Source organism: Sinohyriopsis cumingii, chromosome 6, assembly GCF_028554795.1.
Source record: "Sinohyriopsis cumingii isolate HCF-2022 chromosome 6, ASM2855479v2, whole genome shotgun sequence".
In the NCBI taxonomy this organism is placed as follows: domain Eukaryota; kingdom Metazoa; phylum Mollusca; class Bivalvia; order Unionida; family Unionidae; genus Sinohyriopsis; species Sinohyriopsis cumingii.
In genome coordinates this window covers 156711926-156727020 of record NC_142966.1, presented here as the reverse complement: position 1 = coordinate 156727020, position 15095 = coordinate 156711926, and the positions used below count along the sequence as shown (strand labels likewise).

Here is a 15095-nt window from a genome sequence, read left to right as displayed (position 1 = left end):
AATCATACAAATTTGTATTTAAAAAGTATTTTCAAGTTGTCTGCAACCAGCACATATTCAAAGGAAACACAATTGGTTTAAATGATTGAAATGAGTTTTCTACCAAAATAAAAGATTAATTACCGGTAGTCTTTTTCTCATCTGATAAAAATGCATTGCAAGAGGGTAATTTAGTGCCAAAGCAATTGGAGCAAAGTGTCCTGACACTTCACATCTGACCCAGGCTGTTCCAATGGTAGGATTCAAACACACACCCTTTCATTTGTGAGTCCTGCACACTTACCACTGACCACCACAGCTCAGGGTAATTTAGTGCCAAAGCAATTGGAGCAAAGTGTCCTGACACTCCACATTTGACCCAGGCTGATCCAGTGGTAGGATTCAAACACACACCCTTTCATTTGTGAGTCCTGCACACTAACCACCACAGCTCAGGGTAATTTAGTGCCAAAGCAATTGGAGCAAAGTGTCCTGACACTCCACATTTGACCCAGGCTGATCCAATGGTAGGATTCAAACACACACCCTTTCATTTGTGAGTCCTGCACACTAACCACCACAGCTCAGGGTAATTTAGTGCCAAAGCAATTGGAGCAAAGTGTCCTGACACTCCACATTTGACCCAGGCTGATCCAATGGTAGGATTCAAACACACACCCTTTCATTTGTGAGTCCTGCACACTGACCACCACAGCTCAGGGTAATGAATAAACAAAATAATGGTACATCTTCTCACAACAAGGAAGTAATTAAACAAAAAAGCTGGAAAAGTGAAACCTACATACTGCATATGCTTTACAGACGAGGTTGAAACTCTAAAAAGTAGGTATGGTGAACAAAGTTTGCTTATCTTTGACACAACATCAAATTCACAGATAACACCTATACTGTATAAAAGTCTTGGGACTGACTTGCAATTTATTATAAAAGACAAGAGGTAAAATCTGTTCAAAGATTTCACAATCTACATTTGTGAAGAACTACCATATATACTTGCTTACAAGTGCAGTCAAACTGCCAACAAAAATGATGATCTGCCAAAGAATAATGCACCTGCAGACCAATGTATATGTTCTACTGACTACTCCTAGCAAACTGCACCGACCCAGATCTGCCAGAATATTATATGACAGCAGATCTGAGTCGGTTCTATTCAGTTTGCAGGAAGACTCAACTTACACGAGTACATATTGTAGAAGCAAGAATTTTTAAAAAAAAGACGTTACAAGGTCTAAAAAAAGCTTCATTTGTCACTTGCTGTACAACAGACATTAACTGTAACATTTTATACTTATACTTTAATAAATTTTCATACCAACTCTTTCTTTGGCATCAAAGAAGCTGAGCAACAGTACATATACAAACATGTATGGCCAGGATGAGAGTCCCTTGCTTTCTATGAAAAGTGCAGGGACAAACAACAAGCTAACTCTATCCAAAAGCAATAAGCTCTTTAATTAGTAAACTACCTATGTATAAAGTATATATATGTATCAATCTACAGTCACAACATCAAACATGATACATGCAATTATGATATTTGTATATCAGTCATATGAAATTATGCAATGACAATAAGTTGTAAGAGCATGATTACAGTAGGTTTCATTCCTGGTTCCCATATTTGGTGCATTTCCAAGCCACCGTTATCCCTCATAATCAAGTGTTTTAGTATTTGGTCATGGATTCCATTTTTGTATGACTAAAATTTCAATACTGAACCTACCTCAGTATAAGGTGACCTCACACAACTTGTATAGTTACCAGTATAGCGAGGGACCATTTTACAAATCTTATGTTCACACATGAATGCAAAAATATCTACCAGTTTTATGTCTTATTTTTTGAAATTTTGAAGCCTGAGTAATCTGATCATAATGAGTATGTTCAGTTTAAGCTGGACTGGATGGTCAAATGGAATACATGTAACTAGCATAAGATAGACTTTAAGGAAAGATCAATTATTACTTGTGTCGGAATTGAAATAGAATCTATAATACCTTTTGTCATATTTGTTCAGTAATGTGCAACAGGATGTGGTTCCAATTAAAATGGTTCTGAAAATAGAATCTCAAATAAGTGAGTTTTCTTGGCAATAAAGAAAGCTGTAGCAGCTAAGGTAGCTTATTTAGGATTAATATTTGGCATTTATATTTGGCAGTGTAGCAGCTGGCTTTCAATCACACAAGGCATGGTTTATAATCACTTACACAAGGCCTGGCTTTTAATCATTTTCACAAGGCCTAGTTTACAATCAATTACACATGGCCTGGTTTATAATCACTTACACAAGGCCTGGCTTTTAATCATTTTCACAAGGCCTAGTTTACAATCAATTACACAAGGCCTGGTTTATAATCATTAACATGAGGTCCAGATTATAATCATTTAAACAAAGCCTGGCTTAGAATCATTTAAACAAGGCCTGGTTTATAATCATTAACAGGAGGCCTGGATTATAATCGTTTATACAAAGCCTGGCTGATAATCATTTACACAAGGCCTGGCTTAGAATCATTATCATGAGGCTTGGCTTAGAATCATTTACAGGAGGCCTGGCTTAGAAACATTAACATGAGGTCTGGTTAGGAGTATTTACATGAGGCCTGACTTAGAAAAGTTAACACAAGGCCTGGCTAGAATCATTTACACAAGACAACGCAAATGCATATATTCTTGAGATTTGTTTCTGCCTGTGCTAAAATGATGAGCAAGTTTGTAAAATTAGCACACCTACTGCATAAAAAAATGGATATCTGATCCTAAGGTATGCATTGCTAAAATGTTTATTTCTCTAATGAAATTGACACAAGTAAATTAGCAGTTTTCTCCAAAGAATAATTTCTTATAAGCTTTCTGTTTCTTCTGGCAAAAGTGAACTGTGAGATCTAAAAGGTTTGCAGTATTCATGTATTTGACAATTACATATTCTTATATATCTGAACCACTTACAGATGGTTTAGTGTGTAATGTTATATCTTCCATACTAAAACATCAGAATTTACATTACTGCTCAAGGGAGTTTTGGGTGTGCATAGAAAACTTCTTTTGAAAGTAAAGTATTCAATACATAATAAAAAGTATGCAGTAAATAATCATGTAAGGAGGATAACATCAATACTTGGTCTGGTGTTTTCAGCAAAAAATATATTAGGTTATATCAAATCAACATTTCTCTCAAATAACTTATTTTTTTGTTGGTATGATCAGCAAATAAATTGAGGTCAACTTAAGAAAAGGGCGGTGTGCTGAAGAATAAATTTAATCATCAAATTTTTTATTCAGAAAAAGGTTTCTTATATAATAAAATTAAAATGTTCTCTTCCTGAATCAATGCCAGACACATTTCATATTGTTGTTAAAAAAAATATGACATTGTGACCCACACCATGCAACTCATTAAAGTATTACATTCTTTTCATAAAGTGTGCACAGTGAAGATGCAGGTTTGCTGTTGCATAAAACAACAGCAAGTTATTTATGGTCCACACTGTTTACCTCAAAGTACAGGAAGAATGAACAGCACAGACCAAGTCCCTCTGTCAAAATTCTTGACAACGACAAATCTTACTTGAAAATATTCTGACCCATCAAGTCTGGATTTTCGTATATTTCCAAGTCTGGAGCAGCATTTTTACCTAAAATGTTGAGCAGCATATTTTGACAAAAAGGATATGCAGACATAATAAGTGATAGTAGGTTGGAGTTGTAGTTTTTTGCAAATTGTGTATAAGAATATATTGATACATGTATTAAAATGGATTATCTGTATAAAATGATATTGGCTTTGGTTTTTGGAACATATTTTACTGCCATGAAAATTACATGTACAGTATTATTATGGGAGCTTTTTGTTACTAATGGCAACTGATAACTGCCTTGGACCAAGGAGAGCAGTGGATTACATTCAGTTCTGACCCATTACTGACATTCTCTTTGACAGATGATATGTCATTGTGGATAATTTGAGTAAAAGTAGTAAAATTACCTAATGCTAATAATGAATTATTAAAATGATACACAAATGCAAACACGTCTGAAGACATCTTGGTTCAAGATACATCAATTTTCTAAATGAAATGACAATAAATCTGTAAATTTGAACAGAATTGTATGGAAATCACACTTGATCTAGACTCTGTCAATACAAATGCCAATAACAAATTTGGAACATTTTATTTTACATATGCAAATAAAGAAATATTTCAAAAAGGACCATAACTACTCAAGACTTGTAAGAAGAAAATAAATAAAGGCTTGAAGAGGCTGGCATAACAATTCCAATGATCACTTTATTGTTTGACATACATGTTGAAAATGATTATCATTACATAAGTTAGCTAAATGATGTTTTCAGATGGTATTATAACTCCATGAAAAAGTCACTATTTTACATAGAATTTAACACTACAGTTGATTAATTCCAACCATGGTAGCTTTACCTAAGAAAGTTTCAATAAAAGCACAATAATACATTCAGTTCCAACCTGGTGCCTGCATGTTATAAACTGTGAGCCATTATCTCTTACACAAAAAAGCATTTCAAGTTTTGTCTCTTTTTAGTAATGAGGACCATATCTGACAGTGCAGCAGCTTCTGAAATGGCATGAAAAATAAAAACAAGTCATCTACATATGCAGACAAACAGGAATTGAATTTGTCAACCTTGAGTGGTTTTCACTTAATTGTGCCAACAAGCTATTAGTCCAACTCCCAAAAGTTCAAAAACATGTAGTAAAAAAAAAACGATTTGTTAAAAAAAAATGGAAACTGGCATAATGGCCATAAATTATCATCATGTCATCCATATATGAATATAAATATGCAAGCGTAATATCATGTCTATGTTCAGTAGTTTGGTACAATCTTACTAACATTCTTCTCAGGACTGAGAGGCAGTTGCCAGTGTGGATGGGTAGATGTAACTAAATTGAGATGCAAGCAGTGGGGGGAGGGTGGTTATAAAAACAAAAAGAATGATTACTTTGTGTTGCTGAGAATCGTCTTCTTCATTTTATCACAACTAATAATTGTAATAATTTGTATGAAAAAAATAAGGCTATGATTATCTGAAATCAAGCAAATGTGATTAAAGCTGGGGACAATTCCCTAGCCAAACTTTTCTGGACAAAAGGGTCTAATATGGCTCACTTGGCTTATGCTGAAGTGAACAGCTGACCATTTTACTTTGCAGGCTTTTATAGTATTGTAAGAACACAACTGTATATTATGCCGAGTTTACTTATTGTACTATATCCTGATAAAAATTCTTTCTAAAGATAAAGATATAATTAATATCCATGGTCTCTTGCTCATAAGTTAAATAAACAAAAGATTCTTGATAATTTTTTAATATTTTTAAAAATATTTTTATAGAAATCAGATGAGAACAAGTCTCAAGATTTAGAAAGGTAATAAGTGCAGCAAATCAGATGCAAGCTATTTCATTATATCACTTATTATAGAGCCTGTCTATGATTCTAATAATGTAAAATTATTTACCAATGTAGAGGAAAATTTGACTGAAAATCAGTCTCCAGAGTGGTGGTGGTTGTTGTTGTTGTTGGGTTTAACAGCATTTTCAGCACAAGATAGAACATACATGGCGGCCAGTATTAATGATGGAGGAAGAACCCGGGAAAACCCCCCGAAAGAACCACCGACCCACGAGAAGCTACTGGCAAGCTTTCTCACATGCCCACACTGGCTGAATCCAAGACTCGAACCCACACAGTGAGATGGCAGCGATCCGTAATGGAGAGTGTTTTAGACCACTCGGACTCTTGGGGCCCGCTCCAGAATGGTAACAAGCTTGTACAATCAGAAAAAAAATTACCTAATTAATATATATAGAGCTTGATGAAAATCTGATTAGAAATGTAGTTTCTAGTGTTGACAAGCTCTATTCAATATGATGCAAGGTCACACCAAAAATATGTGCGAATTCTGCACATAATCATACTCAAACTAGATCTAAAGGACACAGGCTTATTCAACAAGTTTGATAAACATCCTATCAAAATTACAGTCTAAAAAATGGTAACAACCTCAATCAATCTGTTGCAAGATCACCTCATAAATATAAATAGGTCTCACTAATGATCTATCCAATGTCTAGACGATCCTTTGTAACACATTAATTAAAATGAGATCAGAAATATAGTCTCTCAAGCCAAATTTATGCAAAATTACCCAATGAACATGGATAGATCTTGCTTAAAAAAAAAAAAAAAAACACCAGATAATATATCTTAATGATATAAGTATATTTACTAATTTTGAGAAAAGAAACGTTTGGAAAAGAGTCATTAAAGAGTTGACAAGCTCAGCCAATCAGATGCAAAATCACCTCATTAATATGCAAGGAGCTTGCTCTTAACTGTACTTGATTATTTAAGCCCATTTAATTACAGGTGGGTCAAAATCTGACCAGAAATACATTTTATTGGTGGTAACTAGCTCAGCCAATCAGGTGCAAGATCACCTCATTCATATTTATGGATCTTGCTCTTAACCAAACCTATCCAAGATCTTGATTAGCAAACATTTCAAGTTTAAAAATTTCTCAAAAAAATAAAGTATGGCTTCCAGAGTGGTAACACACTCAGCCAATCACCTCTTTAATATGCATGGCTCTCTTTATCAATCCCATTCACGATCTTGCTAATATGAGTCTATATTTCACTTTTCAACAAAATCTGTCAAATATGACTTCCAGAGCGCTAACAACTTTGTCCACTCAAATACAAGATCGGCTCATTAAAATGCCAAGTGCTAACAACTTCAGCTAATCAAAGACATGATGAGCTCATTAATATGTCTGTATCCTGCTCATTACCGAACATGTCCCAATGATTTATGATATCAGTATATGGTTCAAGTCTGATCAAAGACTACTCATAATTACTGCTTCCAGTGATAACATGCTCAGTCAATCAGACAAAAGACTGCCTTATTAGTGCGTATCTCTTGCTCATTATTGAATTTGTCTGAGATCTTAATGATATAAGCATCAAACCTATATTTGATCCAATAGTAATTGAAAATATGACCTCCAGAGTGGCAAGGTCAACCACTGAGATAAAAAAATCACCTAAAAAATATGTGGATTTCATTCATTATCAAACTCATCCTAGATATGGATAAGCAAATATTACAAGTTTGATTGGAAATAGATCGGAAAAATTCACTTTAGTGTGGCAAAAAGCAATATTTTATGGATTGATGTTTGTTGCATAATGGATGCATGGCCATACCATACCACTAAAATTCATTCTTGGGGAAGTAAAATTTCATACAAGTAGTTCAATGTTTGCATAAAAATCCATGAAGCCCATTAAATGTACTGGTACAATGCAATAAAGGTTGTACAATGATAATAACTCAAATTTTGCTGAAAAATGGTCAAAACCTTTTTTAGATTTAATTTAAAGAATTCTTCAAAATTCAAAAGCAAGAGTAGAAATCAAATCAAAGAATATCATGATGGGATGGGATGGATAGACATGGTTGATACTATATGCTCACTGGATCTGTCATAAACAAATGGCAAGTGGCATAAATTGATAATAAAAATGCCCAAAGATACTACTGAGATGATTTGGTACTGTAAAATAATGTGTGGTAGGTGCATTTTAAGATCTTTTCTTCTGAGGTTGTAAATGTCATTATGCATATGTACATTACATACTTGCATGCATGCCTAGTCCAACTGAAAATAACATAGAACCTGATAATGTGCCAGCAGATCAGGGTTAACACTGTTGCACTATGGATTTCTAATGTTCCATATGGACCCAGATCTGCCTGCCAATTATGCAATTGCAGATCATGGTCAATGCAGTTTACAGTTGGACTCAACTTTTATATATATATATATATATATATATATATATATATATATATATATATATATATATATATATATATATATATGTATGTAAGTATGTATGGTATATAATTAAAAATACAACCATATTATTTCCAATATAAACCAGGAAAATCTACAGAATCTCATGTTTAACCTAAACAAGTGAACTTGCATACAGTTATATACAAAATGACCCTGAAACACTACAATGCTAAAATCAAAGCAAAAAACAGAACTATTCTAAAGCTATTACAGGCAAAAAGATAGTACATTAATATATCTTATACAAGTATATAATGAATGGTCTGAAAATATATATTTAACAAGTGAGGTTAACAAAGTTACAAACACTTGTCTACTGGTGCATGTAAAATGGCTTATACAAAATCTGGTAAAATGTAAAGTGATATTTTAATGGAATCTACTGTAACCTCTACAAGGTAATTACATCACAATCATAACTCTAAAGAATCTGGAAGCTGCCTCTTTTAAGAATCCCAAAATAACAAAGAGCATGAAACGTTTCTTCAATGGCCACATGATTTAATTAAAAATAAGAAAAGATTTTATGGTCCACAGATGGGTAAAGCACTACAAAGCCTACTAACAGTTTTGCAGTATATGCAACACGATCTTAAAAAAAAAGAAGAGAATACCTTTTTGTCAAGCCTGTCCTTTTATTTAACTAAAAAGTAAACAACTTCAGCATCAAGCTTACAGTAAAATCTCTAACAAAGGGTGTGGATGGCCATATACACACACAAATGAATGCAAAAGGGTGCTTCTGCCATGTGGGACTTGACAAAAGCTCACCATGTACATTAAAACGTCTCCTTCTGCCCCCCTCCCCACAAACATCACTCCCCTTTAAAGACTGTATCATTCTCATTTGCAATGTCATAGTAAAATTATTCAATGAAATCACAATCCCTTCTGACCTTTATTCTACTAATGTTCAGCCTAATCATCAGTCCTAATATGGAGGGATTAATGCATGGTGGTCACTGTTATGTTCCTGAATCTGCAACTTTAATGCAATGTCATTAACAGTGTAGTCGGTATTCAGTTTTAATATGCAACCATTCATTGCTCATTAACAATGAACATGCACTTTTTGGAAGACCAGATTTGAAAGTTTGCATATTGAACTTTTAACATAAAGATCACAACATCAGTGAAGTCCATACAAAAAGTGGGTTATGCACATTTTTTAATAGAATATTGAACTGGGCAAAGATCACAGTTAAACTATTTTTAGAAAAACATTGTAAAAAATGATACTGACTGTTCAATGACATGTATTTTTTTGCAGAAATAACCAAGCACCAATGTAAGTTATAGCAAAAAAAGAACAGTAAGAGACAAATAACTGTAGCAAATGTTTTGATATTTAAACACAGAAGAAACACAAAACAATGTTTCAATTTTACTTCTAACATATATATATATATATATATATATATATATATATATATATATATATATATAAAAACACCTAACTACACTGATACTGATTCATTTTTCATCACAAATCATGCCAAATGCCCAAATAAATCAATACGTGGTCAAGGACTTATTTTTTAAAGTGTCTATTACAGGGGTTTATTAAATTTTGGTACCATAGAAATTGCTTACAACTAAACATGAAGTAGGTGAGATTATTGTAACTATACAAATCCTTTGTTATATTTAATAACTGTTGGGACTTTGGAGCTAAGGTCACATGCGCAGGCAATCTCAATAAAGTTGGCAAATCCTAGTGAGCTGGCACCTGAGACTGGTTTTGTGATATTTCCTGTATTTTCAATAAACAAAGACTTCTACAGTATTAAAAAATCAGTTAAACTGAAAAAGGGTTGGAAAACTACCAATATCAGCATCATATATTGATTATAACTGATTTGTTTTACTAATTACCGCCATTTCAGCAATTGTAAATCCATGCAGAAAAACTGGGGGTGGGTGGGTGTACAATAGGAAAGATTTCAAACTAATACAAAAACGGTTGTTATATACCACAACAACATTTGAGTTTTTAAAATCAATGCAGAAATGATATGACAGAGAAGTGGTCTCCCAAAAAATTTTCTGACATGATTGTGGGTGTCCTGAAAGGACTGTATTTCATCGACATAAACAGGTACATATATATGGAAGTCATGTACGTGTTAAATCAAAGGTAACAAAGTACTACAGTTATTTCAATAATTCAAAATTAAGTCTGTGCTTATTTACCCAATCAGTGGAAGATGCAAAGAGACATTTTACTTTTCCTTTTGGTTGTAGCCTGTTATACAAATTAATGTACAAAATCTTTATATTTAATTCAGGGAAATAGAGAGTTCGTAAGTTTTTACTGCATAATTTTATGGCCCTTCAAATCCTCAGCAACAGGTAAGTTATGGTACCTCTATGTTCAGGAGACCCAATTAACAACTGCAATTAACTGAAATATGTGAAATGTTCTATTAGTATATCTAATAACCACCAAATACATTTTCTAGTGAACAGTGGAGGATGCATAGAGGTACAGGCTCAAAGAATATTGGTGTCTTTAAAACAACAGTGGCTGCTCTTGATATGACAGCCATCCTAAAATGCCCTGCGGAAAACAAAACAGTCTCAAATGCCTGATGTCTGGAATCTGGCAACTCTGCCAAATATGTAAATGCATTTGATTTTAGCTTTCTAGTCCCCCACCCCTCTCCATGGTAAATAAATTAACAATGGACATGAACAGCTAAGGCAACCCCCGTTATAACCAAGGATAAACCAAACAACCCTTATCCAAGTCCATAGAGAAATATATGCACATGTGCACAAAATGTATTAGCAGTTGAAATACGATGATGAAAAACCTAAATGACTCATGCAATACTATGGTTATGTTAGTGATTTAATCCACAGAATTGAGGTAAAGGTATCGACTATATTTGAGAAGATAATTCATTGATGAAAACTCTAGGACAGATCCCCAATATATTTTACTCTTGCAGGTAATGTTTATGTACAGCTAGCTGAATTTCTTTTATGCAAGTAACAATTTGTGGCCAAGTTGTGAAGAATGTGAAATCCTATGGTAAGAAGACCTTGTTTCTTTTATCTACCTTATAGCAGTAGTCCTTTCATAAAGGAAACAAAATTTCTGCCAGATTTATACTAACCTAGCTAAACCTGGTAGAACTTATATTTTATAAGGACAGCATTTGCAGCACACTAAAACTAAAGTGTATGATAATTCTTCCTATAAAACCTTATCATGAGAATAAAAGCATGTCCAAGTAAAAGTTTAAAAAAAAACACGCATAAAAATGTTTAGTACAATACATGGTTTCAAACTGTTGTACTGATGTACAAACAATAAATAAACGCACAGCTGTAAATAGTATACCAAATTTAACATCAAAACCCACTTGTGCACATCAAAATTATTATTTTGGAAAATTCTGTAAAACTTACTTTACATACATTCCAATGATATAAACAATGTCCCCTTCATTTGTATATATATATATATATATATATATATATATATATATATATACTACAAGAGTTATCTCCTTTCACCTATGGAAGCTCTTCACTTTGGAGACACATTTTTTGAAAAAGTGGTCATGCTGAATAAAGCCTATGTCTGATTTATTTGTAAGACTAATTTAATCTGATAAAAGTTATGTAGTAAGAAGAGATAAGACATGTATAGTTGTAAGATCAAAGAAAAACATGGTCTTCTTGGTGTCTCTGAGCAGCTGCTTCCCTCCCATAAAACACACCATGATAAAAAAATGTGTGCTCTGTAAGGGATCAATTATTGCAACTTCTGTCTTGAAGCCTGTGCCAATATGGAAAAGTGCAGTTATTACAGTGAATATGGAGGCATAAGTCAGGTCAAAAGGTCATACCGATTCTTGGACTAAATGAAAGATACACATGGCATTTGTGAAGTTCTGCTGTTTATCAATAAATCCAATTTAAATCAAGGGTAACCATAGCTCCCTGAAATAATGTCTTTATTTCTAAAACATGCTCCAACAGTATCATGTGAAATGTAATTCTATATAACAATGAGAATCCATTGCCTGTTTGTACATAAATTATCTAAGTAAATTTCACAAGCAAATAAAATTTGTGAAATTTACAGTGTAATTATAAAGATGTGATCTGACATACAATCATACATGATTACTTACATTTATGATCGCATTCATCTGTATGCCTAACATTATATCGACACTCATCATACAAGCTACAAGTGTTATACAGTCAACTGTCAATACAACAACATTCTTTGCAAATGAAATATTATAATTTTGATAGAAAATTGATGGGAATGAAAATGGTTAAATGATAAATTAAATCGTATCTTTAAAAAGGAATATTGTTCAGCTTCTGACTTCAACAGCAAATTTGCCAAACATATGTATTACTTCACATATTAATGTTCCTAGCAATGACATTATAATTTCTTGGGATTTTATTTTTAACAGGAAGAGATTAGATGATTGATCCTGAACATTTTATCTCTAGTAAACAGAGTTTTATATGTTGGAAAATATGTAAGAAATGTGAAAAAGAATCACAAATTTCTGATGTATTCTTCTCATTTATACCTAACACTTTGACAACAGTAAGACAAAGAAGATGGAAGTCGTGATCTTTACAAAGAATACATTCATTGCCAGGACATAATGTCTGGAAATAAAACTTGGTTGTTGTATTGTGAGTTGACTGTGTATGATTTGCCGGCATTACAAAGACTCAACATACTATAATTCTGTCTTGTCTATAGTACAAGTCACATGGATCATATATGCGCATTTACTCATTTTAAATTAAATATAACTTGTTCTTTTAAAATTTAACACTAATTTTCATTAACCAAAATCTTTTCAGTCCTGATTATTGAACGCTCTGCAACATAAATGTCACCAAAAACTTCCAGACATAAATTATCTATCACTATCAACTTTTAAAATAGTGGCCTTGTACTAAACTTGGGTCAAAATAAGAGCGCATAGAGTGGAATCGTCACAATTGAGATTTGTACAAATTTGTTTATCAATATGTGTAGCATTTTTTGTGACATCACAGCACACAAAATTCAATCTAGATTTTACTGGATCAAACCTTTAGGTTCATTTCATCCAAAAATGTCTACGTACTTTAATATTGATTTTGCCTTATGCACCAATTGGAACATCTAAATAATGACCTTCCAAAAGGAATATGGATGTATACAAATCTAAATGAAGTGAATACTTGCCACTTAAAGGTATGCAGAATCAAATTCTAATAAATGACACCCCATTACTTAAATAATCGGTGTTAAATGCCTACATGACCCACGTGACCAGCTTATTTACTGATACATGATATAACTCCAAACAATACCACTGATTAGTGTCTAGGTATTGAATATACCATTCCATAAAACATGGGGTCTTTAACAACCAACAACTTTGTACTCAATCATTAAACCATACATATTTCTCCTTTATGAGAAAATGACAAAGAAATGACATTACTTTATGAGTTTTGCAAATTCAAGACAATCTTTACAAAATTCATAACAGTCGTACAATTACTGACAAGACTAAATCACACAAAATTACCAGAGATTTTATACACAAGATCACTGACTTGCACTTAGTTTTGCTGGCCTGTGTAAGGCGGGTATGGGGGCCTCTGGCCAGGCATAAAATACCCTGAGGCTGAATAAGGTGGGTACTCCCATGCTCGGTTCAAGTCGGGGTACCTGCCATCTCTTTGTCCAAAGAATGGAGACATTGGCAGCTGAAGAGGAGAAAATCCTGCAAACTCTGCAGAGGCAGCTGCAGCAGCTGGTGCAGCCTGAGGCATTTCTTGGTTGCTTTCTGAGCCCTGGTGGGTGTAGATAGCATCATTGGTGCACATGGGTTGAAGATGTTGTTGCATATTGCCAGTGTGTGCTGGGAAGGGTCGTTGGTGAGCCGGGTAGGGCTGTCGCTGATTGGTCGCTGCTAGGAGCAGATCTTTAGGCATGTCCTTGTTGGGGTCATCCGTAACTGCTGGATGTCCCATTTCTTTTCTGACAACTGGTGGTTTGGGCTTTGGAGGCCTCTTTGGAACCATGGGCTGTGTACCTGGCATGCCAGGAAACAGGGGCTGAGACATAGGTCCTGGAATGAAAAGGATAGAAAATCAGTTAAGTACATGTGAAACATAACAAATGCAACTGACATTGTTCAAATGTCTTCATATACAACTTATTACACTTTTGGTGATATTCATGTTTCAACAATGACAATTAGCTAAGATTAATGATCAGAAAGTATATATAACATAAAACAACAAGAGTCCTAAGTGGGCCTGATATTACTCAACCAGTTGATATCTGTCTAATAGCCAAAATATCTATTAATAAATCTAGGTTCAATGGATGACTTCAGTTGCAATTTTCTCCAGTGCTGTTGACTGCAAAAGTTGTAATAACAAGTTTCATCATTTTTTTTAATTTCTATCCATATTTGATTGTACATAAGCATAATTTGCCCAATATCAAAAGACCTCAGTGCCAAGATGCTTTCAAGTTGGGGAAATTATGTAAAATGGATGTTCTGATAAAATCATTTATGTGGTTTTTAAAAATATTTTTAGTAATGGTGGGCATATTTGATGGTACATTGGCTTCATTTGGTAAAAATTTGTTTTATGAATAGTTTTCAATTTTTTAATAAAAGCATCCATATCAGATGTCAGGGCAGCAGCATTTGTATAAAACTGCATATCCTCAATAGCAGGGTGCCTTTGGTAAATTTGGTCTAATTCTGTTGAGTGGTTTCTGAGAGTCATTTAAATATTGACTTTGTTGGTGCTATCTGATGGTGGACCTGTATAAATTTCAACCCCTCAAAGTAAGGATGCTTTCCATCAAAATTGGACAAAATCTTGAACTCAGTAAGGTTTTGGTTGCAATTACATTACTGCATTTTAAGAAGTTGAAAACAGAAATTGGTAACCAATGTACAGCTATAGCATAATGTTTCTGCAAATTTGAGTCTATGATGTTTGTTCTATTGATTACTCCTAACAAACTGCATAAACCCAGACCTGTTGGTGCATTATACAATGGCAGATCAGGGTCTGTGCATTTTGCATCTGGACTCATAAGCAACTATATATGGCTGATACAACAAGAATGATACAAATTTAGATGAAATGAGTGTGAGAGTGTGTAATTTGGATT

General features: G+C 33.6%; 1 protein-coding gene across 2 annotated transcripts in view; it reads right to left on the bottom strand.

Annotated features, from left to right (window-relative positions):
- Nucleotides 1-885: 885 nt before the first annotated feature.
- The window catches only part of LOC149798344 (uncharacterized), a 28719-nt gene continuing 14509 nt past the window's right edge, over nt 886-15095 (bottom strand). The window contains exons 3-4 of one of the 2 annotated variants that reach the window (XR_016421996.1): nt 2270-14028; nt 886-2217 (exon numbers count right to left, since the gene is read on the bottom strand). Coding sequence is in view for 1 of the 2 variants with exons in the window: in XM_089963489.1 (XP_089819615.1) it covers nt 13517-14028 (512 nt within the window). In the remaining variant the exon portion in view is untranslated. Of the gene's footprint in view, nt 14029-15095 lie in introns of both variants that reach the window. The other variant, XM_089963489.1, reaches the window with a different exon arrangement.